The following is a 14,518-nucleotide window of genomic DNA, read 5'->3' on the forward strand; positions in this document are numbered from 1 at the left end:
ATTCCTCTACTTGGTAAATTTCCCCTGTGTGGTCCAGCCTGCCCGTGATTCAGCTTCTTCCTCCTGTACCCAGCAACAGCCCTTACGCACTTATTACGCAGAACGTCCTTGGAACAGGGTGTCATGGGCCTGGACGACTATGCCCTGCAAAGAGATCTAAGAGGGTCCAGAGGCTGTGTTCCGAGGTGCCGAAGGCGGTCAGGTCTCTGCTGGATTTTCAGATAAAAGGATCTCTGAGCCTTTGTCGGCATCAGCAAAGACTTAAGGATGGTGAGGAGCCTTTTAGCTACTGGCTGCTTTTATCATATACTAATGTCTGAGGACCACACTGCTGTCTTCAACACTGCAGCACTTTGGTTTTTTCCTTTTTATCCTTTTTCCCACATAGAAAATCTCTGGTGGCCGAAGGAATGGCAGGTTAGGTTTTGCCAAGATCCTAACCAGAGGTAAGACAGTCAAGAGAAGTCAAGGAAAGGCCGGCCCAGTGGCACAGGGGTTAAGTTCGCACGTTCTGCTTCGGCAGCCCGGGGTTTGCCAGTTTGGATCCCAGGTGCGGACATGGCACCGCTTGGCAAGCCATGCTGTGGCAGGCGTCCCACATATAAAGTAGAGGAAGATGGGCACGGATGTTAGCTCAGGGCCAGTCTTCCTCAGCAAAAAGAGGAGGATTGGCAGCAGTTAGCTCAGGGTTAATCTTCCTCAAAAAAAAAAATTCTTATACAGTCAAATACAGCCCCGTGTCACTTAACAGCAGGGATACGCTCTGAGAAGTGCGTCATTAGGCGATTGTGTGCCTGTGCGAACAGCCTGGAGAGACTTACACACACCTAGACGGTACAGCCCACGACACGCCTGTGCTATGTGGTACTGACCTTACGGACCACCGTCTTACATGCACGTGGTCCATCACCGACCAGAACGTCGCTATGCGGCGCATGACGGTACTACAAAGTTAAATTCCTCCTGGGGTTTGGATTTGCAACAGCAACTCCCGCATTCAAGTGGAAGCTGCAAAGACTCACCTCCCAAAGGTGGCCGACGACCGGGGCGTCGGCCCAGGAGTGCTCCGCGTTCATGCCCATTTTGCCGTTTTTGAAAACAATAAATGTGAAGGACTTGTCAAACCACCTACGTGCAAAAAAGACATCTATGGAATTTAAATGTTTAAAAAGACAGAGGTAAACAAAAGCTATATATTTGTTTTATTCCGGATGGGCTCATTTACTTTGCACCCACCCCGCGAACAGCTAGCGGATGTTAATAAATCTCCGTGGAGAGAGGATCAAAGCACACACAGGTCCCGGAGTGATTCATTCTGTCCTCGTTCAGACAGAGGTAAGCATTATGCACTGGAGACTAGAAGAAGAGGATGCACTCTTATAACATAGAAGGATGCAGAAGGCAGCTGAGGAGAGACGGGAGGCTGGATGTGCCCGCACACCCCCCATCTCAGCGATCCTCGTCCCCAACCTGATGGCAGGCAGGACCTCACTTTACAGATAAGGGAAAGGAGGCTCCAGGACGTGGAACAGCCTCATGACAGTCACATGACCAGTGGCCAAAGCCACAGCCCACATCCCGCTCAGGCCCCGCCCATCATGTTTCCCGCCTGGTTCCAGGCACCCAGCAGCCACTCCTCACACCAGCATGTCCAAACGGAGGCAGGTGTGCACAGAGAGGGGCAGAATCTCAACTTTGCTGCTTACATGGGGTGTGTGTGCGTGCATGTGCGTGTGTGCATGTGCGTGTGTGTGCATGTGTGTGCATGTGTGCGTTTGTGCGTGTGTGTGCGCGTGTGTGTGTGCGTGAGTTTGGGTGGAGAAGAAGAAAACAGAAGGTTCTATTTCTTTGCTAGCCTTACTCCTTAAGAGTGGAAGGCTGGTTGTCAGCCACATGTCACAGGCAAACTACCATCTTTCGGGCGGGAAGTGCAGTACCTGTCAGAACACCTGCCGTGCAGGAGGGACTTGGCGTAGCTGTCCATGGACGCGTCCGGGTCTTCCTCTCTGTATCCTTGTTCCGTTTCGTCCAGGGTCACGAAGAACGCTGCTTTTTCCACCGCATCAAGAGACTGTTTATTTTTTCCACGCCCAAAATAGGCCTGGCGACACTTGGCCCAGGGTACTCTGCAGTAAGGATTAAATATGGTTAAACCTGCAGCCAGTGGTGACATCTCCTTGCACATGACATTTGAAATGATGTTTTCCACAGTTTTTTAGGACCGTGAGGAAACCACACATTTACGACGTTCTCCACCTGCAGTTATCCAACAGCCTGCAGCTGGACCGCACTGCGGGCCGTGGCCGCATCTCCTCGCATCTCAGGCAGAGCAGAAGGCACAGCATGGAACTTTCTGCAATAAATGCTGAATGAACGATGAGAATGCAGACCGGCCCTGGGAGCTCAGCTGCCGGCAGGCAGCAGACCCCGAGAGAGAGCTCTGCTGCACGTCTTCCGGCCCCACTCCCATCGCACCCCCTTCCAGGGAACCATCCTAAGTTCTGACAGCAGAAGTCACAGCAAGGGCGTGTGGGCACTTCCCCCTGCCAGGGTCTGCTCCGAGACTTTTCATGGCCTAGCTCACTGAGGAACACTACCATTCCCATCTTTCGCACGAGGAAACTGAGGCACAGAGATGAAGTCACAGCTATTTCGTGGCACGCAGGGATTACACCCAAGCCAGCCTGCCCCAAGTCCATGCTACTAAGGACCACATGACATCGCCAGGATGAGGGGCACCCTGAGAGCCAAAGTCAAAGGATTCTTTTCATCCCACCTCACGTGGGACACAGGGAGCTGACACGACATCCACTTCTTGAGAGTCATCCCAGCCAATAGCTCCCGGGCCCCGCTCACTCGGGCCCTCCCCAGGTCCTTTGCCCCGGCCCACCCTTCCAGACCAGGGCCATCTGGCTTCTGTCTCCCTCTTCTCTCCCCGAGCGCTCGGATGAGGCAGCCCATGGTATCAACCAGCCTGTAAACACAATGGGTCCCGACACAAGCTCAGCACCGACCATTCTTATTGGTGCCTGGGAACAATGGTGACAACAGGATGTCTGCTATGCACTCAAGGCTCTGGAAGCCTCAGGAAGGTGACATGCTCGTGTCTACACATGGAGCTCAGGTGGTTGAGATGGGGCGATGCCCCATCGGTGAAGCTGGGAGCTGGGAGATCACGAGCCCCATGGGGCGAGCAGGTCCCCAGGTGCACCTGCTCCTCAGCGGCACCTGTGCCCACCCAGCCCCCACAGGGCCCCGTGGACGCTCTATCAGCTTGCGGGAAGGGACCTCACTGCCCAGGACAGTCCCCACTGTTGTTTCCTCCAGCTGCGTCGATGCCCCAAGGATGTGAACACTCCTGGGCATCTCGGACTGGGTCTCCCCTCCCGCTCACACTGCCCGTTTCCAATCCTCACTGTTTGAGGACCCCCCCAGACCAGAATAACCTTGTAAATCTGCTTCAATCGCCCCAGCCTGAAGTGGTCCCTTTAATGACATCTGGTCTCAGACTCAAGCCCAAATGTATTCTGGCCCCTGGGACCCTCCCCACCTCAGGTGCAGCGTCTCTGACCGACTCCGCAGTTCCCAGCATGCAGTCTGCTCCCTGGAGGCCCCTGCCGCTGGTCGGTCCTCCTGGCTCACTGCCACCTTCTGCGTGCCCTCGCCTGGAGCCTGGGGCATTTTCCTCTTCTCTGCAGAAGGGTCACTCACCACCTTGCTCCCCACGCTGCCCTAACAGCTGCCACGTTGCTGTAACTCAGTCGTTGACTGGGCAAAGTCTGAAGACAGTTTTGCTTGTCACAAATGGGTGGTCACTACTGACACCCAGTGGATAGAGGCCAGGGATGCTGCTGAACACCCTACAATGCACAGGACAGCGTCCTCCACCGAAACAAGGAATTATCCAGCCCCAAATGTATACAGCCAAGGTTGAGAAACTCTGTTCTATTTGCACAAGCCAATTCCTCGAACAAACAAAAGCATCCTCTGAACGATCTTTAGATGAGGCAGGAAATTTATCCCTGACACAGAGGCCTTGGTTTAAACTTGTTCTGTTTCCTAAATTAAATATGCCCAGAGCCCTGTGAGAAAGCCCAGCCCCTTCCATGTGGCGCCCTGGTATCCGTCCACACGCCTGCCTGTCACACACACACACATGCCCAGGGTGGCCCACCGGACAGGGGTGGGACCTGCTCCCTTGGAACAAAGCTGAGCCAACAAGGCTCCAGCCCCGCTCCGCTGTCATCGCAGGGCAGGGACACGGGCCTCCCCTCCAGCGGGGGCCCTGGGTAAAGAAGAGAACCGTGGGTGTCCCCATAACCGATGTCACAGAGGAGCTGCACACCTTTCTCCGGCAGTGAGGGCCGCCAGCTTCGCCTCCCCAGCCTGAGGCTCCGACGGGTCGTCCAAAATCCTCTGTATCTGCTGCTCGATTTCCCGGGGCTTCAACAGCCTGCCGTCGTGGTAGAGCCAGACCTTGAAGTAGCGCCCTTTGTGGAACACGACGATGTGCTTGCTGTCCCTTAAGTGCTGGATGGTGTCTGGAGGGGTGCGGGGCGAGACACAAAATCGAGATGCACAAGGTTAGAGGATGGTGAGAAAGGCACCCCCAACTTCTCCCGGCACCACCTCTTCACCCCGCAGCACTCCTCTCGGCTCACGAGTCCATTTCTCAAGAGCCTGGGGAGATGAGCCCAGGAGCAGAGCTGAGAGCTGTGGAATCAGACAGGCCCGACTTCCAAGCTCTGCTTGGCCACTCGCCGGACGTGGCATCTCGGGCCAATGACTTAACCCTACCTAAGGCTCTGTTTTCTCATCTCTACGATGGAGACAGATCTCGTGTCCTTCGTGAGGATGTGTAAGAACTAAAAGACGACAATCGTAAAATGTCTGCTTACACAAAGCAAGCATTCAGACAGCATAGTTACTTTTTATTAATTAATTCCAACGGGCAACTTAGAAAACGTTCTTAGAGAGAAGTGGGAAATCAAAGAAGGAGAGCTCGTAAGCATGCACCCCGGAACCCTCAGCAACAGACTCAGAGGAGTTCTCATCACAACTTCGGAGACAGAAGACGCTGGGCTGACGCATCCAAAGTGTCAAAACACAAGCTGTCCACCAAGAAGCCTCGACCTGGCAAAACCGTCCTTCGAAAGTATGGGAGGAATTAAGACATTCCCAGATAAACAGGAGCTGGAGGAGTTTATGACCCCAGACCCGCCCCTGAAGAAATGCTCAAGGAAATCCTGAGAGGGGAAGCGAAGGAGACCAGACAGCAACTCGAGGCCAGGGCCAGACGCAGAAATGACAAGCTCAGTAAAGGTAAATACACGGGCAATTATGAAAGCTCGTATTATTGTAACAGTAGTTTGTAACTCCACGTCTTGTTTTCTACATAATTTAAGAGACTGATACAATCTTTAAAAGAAACAATCATTCGTCTAAAAGCATTACTGTAACTTTGGTTTGTAATTCTACACTTTGTTTTCTACATAATTTAGGAGACTAATGCATTTAAAAGAATTAGTAGGAGCCAGCCCTGGTGGCCTAGTGGTTAAGTTCAGCACGCTCCACTTCGGTGGCCTGGGTTCGGTTCCTGGGCGTGAATCTACACCACTCATCTGTCAGTGGCCACGCTGTGACAGCAGCTCAGATACGAAAAGACTGGCAGCAAATGTTAGCTCAGAGCAAATCTTCCTCAGCAAAAAAAAAAAAAAAGAAAGAAAGAAAGAAAGAAAAAGAAAAAAACAATTTGTATAAAAAAATGAATTATTAGTTTATGATTTGGGGAACACAATGTCTAAAGATGTAATTTTGTGACATTAACAAATGAAGGGTGGGGGCTGGCCCCATGGCCAAGCGGTTAAGTTCTCGTGCTCTGCTTTGGCGGCCCAGGGTTTCACTGGTTGGGATCCTGGGCACAGACATGGCACTGCTCGTCAGGCCACATGGAGGCAGCGTCCCACATGCCACAACTAGAAGGACCCACAGCTAAAAATATACAACTATGTACTGAGGGGCTTTCGGGGAAAAAAAGGAAAAATAAAATCTTTAGGAAAAAAACCCAAAGAAATGAAGGGTGGGGACAGAGCTGTAAAGGATCAGTTTTTGTAGGTTATTGAAAGTAAGCTGGTAAAAATGCAAATTAGTGTTGTAACTTTAGGATGTTAAAGGTAATCTCCATGGTAACCATAAAGAGAATAGCTATAGAATACACACAAAAGGAAATGAGAAAGGAACTTAAACATTTCACTACAAAAGAATCAACTAAACACAAAAGAAAACTAATGCAGGACATGAGAGACAAAAAAGCTAGAAGGCATGTAGAAAACACATAACGCAATGACAAAAGTTCAGTCTCTCCTTATCAGTAATTTCATTAAAAGTAAACAGATTAAACTGTCCAATCAAAAGACAGAGATTGGCAGAATGGATAAAAACCCACGATCCAACTATATACTGTCTAAAAGAGAGTCACTTCAGATCCAAAGACACAAACAGACTGAAAGCGACAGGATGGAAAAAGATATTCCATGTAAACGGTGATGAAAAGAGAACAGAAGTGGCTATACCAACATCAGAGAGAACAGACTTTAATCAAAAAAGGTTACAAGAGACAAAGAAGGTCATTATATATTAATAAGAGCTTCAATACAAGATATAAGAAGTATAAACATTTATGTGCCTAATAACAGACCATCAAAACATCTGATGCAAAAACTGACAAAACTGAAGGGAGAAACAGACAGTTCCACAATAATGTTTGGAGGCTTCCAGAGCCCATTCACAACGGACAGAACAACCAGACAGAAGATAAGTAAGGAAATAGGGGATTTACACAATAAGCCAACTAACAGACATATACAGAACCCTCTACCCAACAACAGAATATGCAGTCTTCTCAAGTGCACGTGGGACGTTTTCCAGGATAGACCACGTGTGAGGCCACAAATTAAGTCTCAACAGATTTAAAAAGACAGATATCATACAAAGTGTCTTCTCTGAACACAACGGGATGACATTAGAAATCAATAATGAGGGGCCAGCCCCGTGGCCAAGTGGTTAAATTCGTGTGCTCTGCTTCGGCGGTTCAAGGTTTTTCCGGTTTGGATCCTGGGCGCGGACATGGCACCGCTCATCGGGCCATGTTGGGACAGCATCCCACATGCCACAACTAGAAGGAGTCACCACTAGAATACGCAACTATGTACTGGGAGGATTTTGGGAGAAAAAGCAAAAAAAAAAAAAAGAAAGAAATCAATAACCAAAGGAAAGCTAGAAAAGGCACAAATTTGTGGAAATTAAACACACTTTTAAAAAACAAGGGATCAAAGAAGAAATCACATGGGAAAAAGAAAATACATAGAGACAAATAAAAACAAAAACACAACATCCCAAAACTTACGGGATTCAGTGAAAGCAGTGCTAAGGGGGAAATTTATAGCTATCAACACTTACATTAAAAAACAAGAAGGATCTCCAATCAACAACCTAACTTTACAACTTACGGAACTAGAAAAAGAAAACAAACTAAATCCAAAGCTAGCAGTAGGAAAGAAAGAATTAAGAGCAGAGATCAATGAAATAGAGAACAGAAAAACAGTAGAGAAAAACTAATACAATCCAAAGTTGTTTCTTCGAAAAGATCAACAAAATTGACAAACCTTTAGCTAGATACACTAAGAGAAAAAGAAAGGAGGCTCAAATGACCAAAATCAGAAATGAAAGTGGGGACATTACTACTGATTCTACAGAAATAAAAAGGATTATAAAAGATAACTATGAACAACTTTACGCCAACAAATTGATAACCTAGATGAAATGGACAAATTTCCAGAAACTCAAAACCTACCAAGATGAAACTATGAAATAGAAAATCTGAATAGACGTATAAACTAGTAGAGATGGAATCAGGATTCAAAAATCTCAACAAAGAGCACCAGCCCTGATGGCCATGTGGTTAAAGTTTGGCTTGCTCTGCTTCAGCAGCCTGGGTTCAGTTCCCGGGCACAGACCTACACCATGCGTCTGTCAGGAGCCATGCTGTGGTGGTGACTCATAGGAGAGAACCAGAACTTACAACTAGAATATACAACTATGTACTGGGGCTTAGGGAGGGAAAAAGGAAGAAAATAGGAGGAAGACTGGCACAAATGTTAGCTTATAACAAATCTTCCCCTGGGCCCCTCCCCCCCAAAATCTCAACCAAAAGATTCACTGGTGAATTCTACCGAACATTTAAAGGACTAATACCAATTTTCTCAAACTTTTCCCAAAAAATGAAGGGAAGGGAATATTTCCTAACTCATTCTATGAGGCCAGCCTTAGTCTGATGCCAAAGCCAGAAAAAGACACTATAAAAAAAAAGAAAACTACAAACCAATATCTCTTATGAATATGGATACAAAAATACTAGCAAATAGAATTCACCGGCATACTAAAAGTATATACACCGTGACCAAGTGGGATTTATTCCTGGAATGCAAGGAGGGTTCGACATACAAAAATCGATCAGTGTGATACGCCACCATCAACAAAACGAAGGGAAAAACCACATGATCATCTCACTTGATGCAGGAAAAGCATTTGACAAAATTTAACACCCTTTTCAGGATAGAAACACTCAACAAACTAGGAATAGAAGGAAACCTCCTCCACATAATAAAAGCTATCTATGAAAACCAACAGCAAACATCGTACTCAACGGTGAAAGACTGACAGCTTTTCCTCTAAGATCAGGAACAAGACAAGGATGTCCACTTTCACCACTTGTATTAATATAGTGCTGGAAGTTCTAGACAGAGAAGTTAGGAAAGAAAAAGAAATAAAAGGCATCCAAATTGGAACGGAAGAAGTGAAATTCTCTCTGTTCACAGATGATATGATCTTATATGTAGAAGATCCCAAGGGTTACACAAAAAAACTGTTACTGACGTTAGCTCCGGGCAAATCTTCCCCAGCTAAAAACAAAAAAAAAGCTTTGTTTAAAAAAAAAAAACCTGTTAGCACTAATAAATGAATTTGGGAAAGTAGCAGGATACAAAATCAACAGGCAAAAATCAGTTGTATTTTTATACAGTAACAAATAATATTCTGAAAAGGAAATTACGAAATTTCATTTACAAGAGCATCAAAAAGAAGAAAATACTGAGGAATTAACCAAGGAGGTGAAAGACTTGTACGATGAAAACTACAAAATGTTGGGGAAAGAAATTAAAGAAGACATGAATAAATGGAAACACGGCCCATTTTCATGGGTTGGAAGAGTTAATATTGTTAAAATGTCCATACTACCAGAAGCAATTTACAGATTCACTACAATCCATATCAAAATCCTAATGGTGTTTTTTTTGTGAAAAATAGAAAAACCCATCCTAAAATTCATATGGAAGGTCAAGGGACCCCAAATACTCAGAACAATCTTCAAAAAGAACAAAGATAGAGGACCCACACTTTCTAATTTCAGAACTGTTTGCGGTAATCAAAACAAGTATGGCATTGGCATAAAGACAGACATACAGAACAACAGAAGAGACAAGAGAGTCCAGAAATAAACTCTTGCCTATGTAGTCAAATGATTTTTGAGAGGGCCAAGATACAAGCTTTTAAAGAAATAGTGCTGGGAAAACTGGACAGCCACATGCAAAAGAATGAAGCTGGACCCTAACACCACATATAAAAATTAACTCATAATGGATTAAAGACTTAAATATAAGACCTGAAACTATAAAACTTAGAAGAAAACACAGGAAAAACCTTCATGACATTGGATTTTGCAATGATTTCTTGGCTGTGAAACCAAAGGCACAGGCAGCAAAAAGAAAAAACAGACAAAATTGACTTTATGAAAATTAAAAATTTTTGTGCATCAAAAGACACTATTCACAGAATAAAAAGGCAACCCACAGAATGGGAGAAAATATTTGCAGATCACATACCTGATAAGGGATTAATATCCAGAATACACAGAGAACTCCTAAAACTCAACAACAGAAAAACAAACAACTCAATTCAAAAATGGGCAAAGAACTTGAATACACATTTCTACAGAGAAGACATACAAATGACCGATGAGCACATGAAAAGATGCTCAATATCACCAGGCATCAGGGAAATACAAATCAAAACTACAATGAGATACCACTTCACACCCATTAGGATGGCTCCCACCAAAAAAACGGAAAACAAGTGTTGGCAAAGATATGAAGAGATTGGAACCCTGGTGCCCTGTTGGCAGGGCTGTAAAATGGTGCAGCCACTCTGGGAAAAAGTATGGGGGAATCCTCAAAAAATTAAAAATAGAATTACCATATGATCCAGCAATTCCACCTCTGGGGTAGACACCCAGAGGAATTGGAAACAGGGTCTCAATGAGATATTTGCACACCCACATTCACAAGCAGCATTATTCCCTATAGCTAAAACCTGGAAGCAAGGAAAGTGTCCTTTGATGGATGAATGGATAAATCAAATGCAGTCTATCCAGACAGCAGAATATTATTCAGCCTTAAAAAGGAAGGAAATTCTGACACCTGCTACAACATGGATGAACCTTGAGGACATTATGCCGAGTGAAATAAGCCGCACACAAAAGGACAAGCATTGTATGCATCCACCTATATGAGGTACTTAGTCAAATTCATAGAGACAGAACACAGAATGGTTGCTGCCAGGAGCTGGGGGAGGGGGCAAGAGGGGAGTTAGTGGTTAATGGGGGTGGAGTTTCAGTGTTACAAGGTGACAAGAGTTTTGGAGGTGGATGTGGTGACGGCTGCACGACATCATGAATGTATTTAATACACAGGACTAGACACTTCAGAATGGTCAACATGGCTGGGGCTGGCCCAGTGGTGCAGTGGTTAAGTGAGCATGTTCCACTTTGGTGGCCCGGGGTCCGCCGGTTCGGATGCTGGGTGCAGACATGGCACTGTTTGGCAAGCCATGCTGTGGGAGGTGTCCCACATATAAAGTAGAGGAAGATGGGCATGGATGTTAGCTCAGGGCCAGTCTTACTCAGCAAAAATGAGGAGGATCGGCAGCAGATGTTAGCTCAGGGCTAATCTTCCTCAAAAAAAAAAAAAAAAGGCTAACATGGTAAATTTTGTTATGTGTATTTTGCCATAATAAAAAAAAACTGGGGGGGGGAAATGCACCCTAGAGAGAAACTTTAAAAAGCTTAAACATCAGAGGAGTATGATTAAGTAAATTCATTCAATGAATATTTATGGAGTCCTCCCTCCTAAGTACTGTTGGGTGTGGGGCACACAATGATGTCTGAATGAGGCAGACACAGGCTGGTGGGAAAGACATCCTACAGACATAATTAATAGTATGATGAGTGTTACAAAGAATAAAAGGCTAATGGAGCCAGCCCAGTGGCACAGTGATTAAGTTTGCATGCTCTGCTTTGGTGGCCCAGGGTTCATGGGTTTGGATCCTGGGTGCAGACCTGCACACTGCTCATCAAGCCATGCTGTGGTGGCCTCCCACATACAAAGTAGAGGAAGACGGGCACAGATGTTAGCTCAGGGACAATCTTCCTCAAGCAAAAAGAGGAAGATCGGCAACAGATGTTAGCTCAGGGCCAATCTTCCTCACCAAAAAAAAAAAAAAAAAAAACCCGCTAAGAAACCATAAAACAATGGACCACTCTAGCCTGGAAATGCTGAGAAAGCCATGTGCCACCCACTGAGGACATGCCACTTAGGAAGGAATTGGCCATATGAGGCACAGAACTCATTAATATCCACGTTGCACCTAGTTTTTTCAGATGTTCGGCCAACCTGGAATGGAAGGGAACTTTTTTACCCTGCTGAAGGTTTCTAGCAGAAAACTACACCAAACATGCACTTAAAGCCTTTACTTTACAGTCAGAAATCAGAAAACGCACACGATGACCACCTCTATTCAACATGATACGAGAGACCCTGGCCAGTACGGTAAAATCAGAAAAAAGAAAGAAATAAAGGGCTTGGAAGGAAACTATCAACGTCGTCCTCTGCAGCCATGATCAGCCACAGAGAAATTCCCACCAATCTGAGCGGCTGTTTAAATTAATAAGAATACAGCTGAGTATAAACTCGATTCATGAAACATTTGCATTCCCATGCCTCAGTGCGATGGGCTGAACTGCGCCCCTCCCATTCATATGTTGACGCCCTAACCTCAGAATGTGACTGTATGTGGAGACAGAGTCTTTTAAAGAGGTAATTAAGTTAAAACTAGGTCATTAAGGTGGGCCCCGATCCCATAGGACTGGTCCTCTAAGAGGAGATGAGGACACAGACACACAGAGGGATGACCGTGTGAGGACACAGGGAGGACACGGCGTCTACACGCCAGGGAGAGAGGCCTCAGCGGGAACCAGCCCTGCCCATACCTGGGTCTCAGGCTTCCAGCCTCCAGGACGATGAGGAGATAAATGTCCGTGTAAGCCCCCGGGCTGTGGTGTTTGCTTACAGCAGCCCCAGAAAACTAACAGTCAGTAACCAAAAACTTGAAAATAACCTAAAACCATAAAAACAACAAGGTGCCTTGGAATAACTCCAACTGATGATGCACGAGACCCTTACGAAGAAAAGCTGCACATTTCATTAAAATCATTTTAAAAAATACTGTTAGAGAATGGAGAGAGCCAACTTGACTTCGTTACAAATAGCCAACTGTCCCAATACTGCTTTTTTTTGGCCAACTTATCCATTTTTCATGTGTCTGGGCACAGGTCAATGATCTCCTGCACGTGACAGAGAGGTCTACTTTTTAGCTGGAAACACCCCACACTGTGCGAGCGTGAACATACATGGGGTGAGTTCTCAGAGCGCCTTTGAACGCCGGGCCAGAGGAAAGCGACCAGTCCACTCAGGGAAGCCAGCCAGGGGCCAGGATTTTTGCCCAAGGGCCCCCTGCCCATCATGACAGTGCAGGTTACTGCCTGCGACTCATAGTCCGGAAGGACCGGCTGTGATGACACACCCTAAAAGCTGGATCGGCTCGGAACTCTGTATAGCCAGCTTCCAAAGCAGCATGGGGTTCATGACAAGGGCCCGCTGTGATGTCTCAGACAGGGTCCGGCTGGTCAATCGAGAGTGGCAGGTACTTCCTCCCTACACGGCCGTCCGGATGCTCAGAGACTGCACGGCCTGAGCCCTGCTGGGACGGTCCCAGCGAGCCGCTGTCTCTCCCCTGCCTTCTCGAGGGTGTCCAGCTTGGCCAGATTATGTGGCCACCTTACATTCGGGGGTGGGGGGCAGTGTCCAAGGTCAGGCTGCCATAAGTGAGCTGTTGGACCACAAATCCAGCTTCCCGAGGACAATCCAGCATTCGTTCCCCACTAAACCCAGCAGTGCGCATGCGACCCAGAGCAAAACACCCCTGGGGGATCCAGATGAAGAACTAGAATATTCCTAACCAGACCTGAGTAAACACCCTACAAGACAGCCTTCAACCGAGGAGAAAGTGACTCTGAACAAAGGTCAACCGTCCAGGCCAAAGACGGACCAAGGAGCGTCAACAGAAGGAACGTTCAGGAGCCTGAACTCTCTGACTCTCGGGAGGGGTCAGCACGAGTCAGTGTGGCCTCCTTCGACATCTTCTGATGCTGAGCATTCCCAACGGGCGCCCCGAGGATGCTGCACTCACCTGTCTCCTCCCCTGGGATCCGACAAGTATTGAACATCCGTTCCCACTGCGCCGAGCAGAGCGGAACTGTGGACCCCAAAAGAAGAATCTGGAACAAAAAGATGTTTCAAACAAACAGAAACTCCACAGGGGGGAAAAAAACAGGAGCGACGTAAGACCACACCTTTGAAACGCTAGATTTGTTTTCTGTGCTCGTGGTGGGGCTGGACTTAATCTTTTCCGAACTCCATAAAGGAGAGCTGTTCCCTGAGGACTTGCTGACCCATGCACGCCAGGGCGCAACTTCCCAAATCGTAATTCCTAAATAACGTTCTGCAGTCGGTCACTTATAAGCTGACACTTAAACCAAAGGAGGCTTTAAGAAGGAAATGTCTTGTTTCTTACGAGTAGCGCACCAGCCACATCACTGTCCTTCAAAAGCAAACAGGAGTTTCTTTGAAGGGCAAATCGCAGAACTAAGGTACATGAGACACAGATCCACTTAGGATATACAAGGAGAATTAAATCTCAAAAAAATTACGCTGAGTGAAAGAAGCTAGACCAAAAAAAAAAAAAGTGTATTCTGTACGATTCCGTTTACATAAAGCTTTGGAAAATGCAAACGAATCTACAGTGACAGCAGGTGAGGGGTGAGCCGGCGGTGATGACGGGGGCCAGCAAGGACCAGGAGAGAGTTGGAGAGATCACAAAGGCGCACGAGGGAGCCTTTGGGGGTGATAAAGTGTCTGGTATCTCGATCACGGGGATGGTTTCACAGATATACCTACATATATGTGCCAGAACTTATCAAATCGTACGCTTCCATCCTGTGTGATAGGTCAACGAGACTTCAATAAAGCTGTTTTAAAATATCTTTTTTTAAAAAAGCACTTTGTTCACA

At 46.6% G+C, this 14,518-nt stretch overlaps 1 protein-coding gene across 4 annotated transcripts in view; it reads right to left on the reverse strand.

Annotated features, from left to right (window-relative positions):
- The window catches only part of CPT1A (carnitine palmitoyltransferase 1A), a 63,373-nt gene that overhangs the window by 17,174 nt on the left and 31,681 nt on the right, over positions 1-14,518 (reverse strand). For all 4 annotated transcript variants that reach the window (XM_070565730.1, XM_070565729.1, XM_070565732.1 and 1 more), the window contains 4 exons: positions 13,639-13,726; positions 4,346-4,541; positions 1,938-2,126; positions 1,023-1,128 (listed from right to left, as the gene is read on the reverse strand). In XM_070565730.1, coding sequence (XP_070421831.1) covers positions 1,023-1,128; positions 1,938-2,126; positions 4,346-4,541; positions 13,639-13,726 — 579 coding nt within the window. The remainder of the gene's footprint in view (positions 1-1,022; positions 1,129-1,937; positions 2,127-4,345; positions 4,542-13,638; positions 13,727-14,518) is intronic.

The sequence above is a fragment of the Equus przewalskii genome, chromosome 11 (assembly GCF_037783145.1).
Source record: "Equus przewalskii isolate Varuska chromosome 11, EquPr2, whole genome shotgun sequence".
Classification (NCBI taxonomy): domain Eukaryota; kingdom Metazoa; phylum Chordata; class Mammalia; order Perissodactyla; family Equidae; genus Equus; species Equus przewalskii.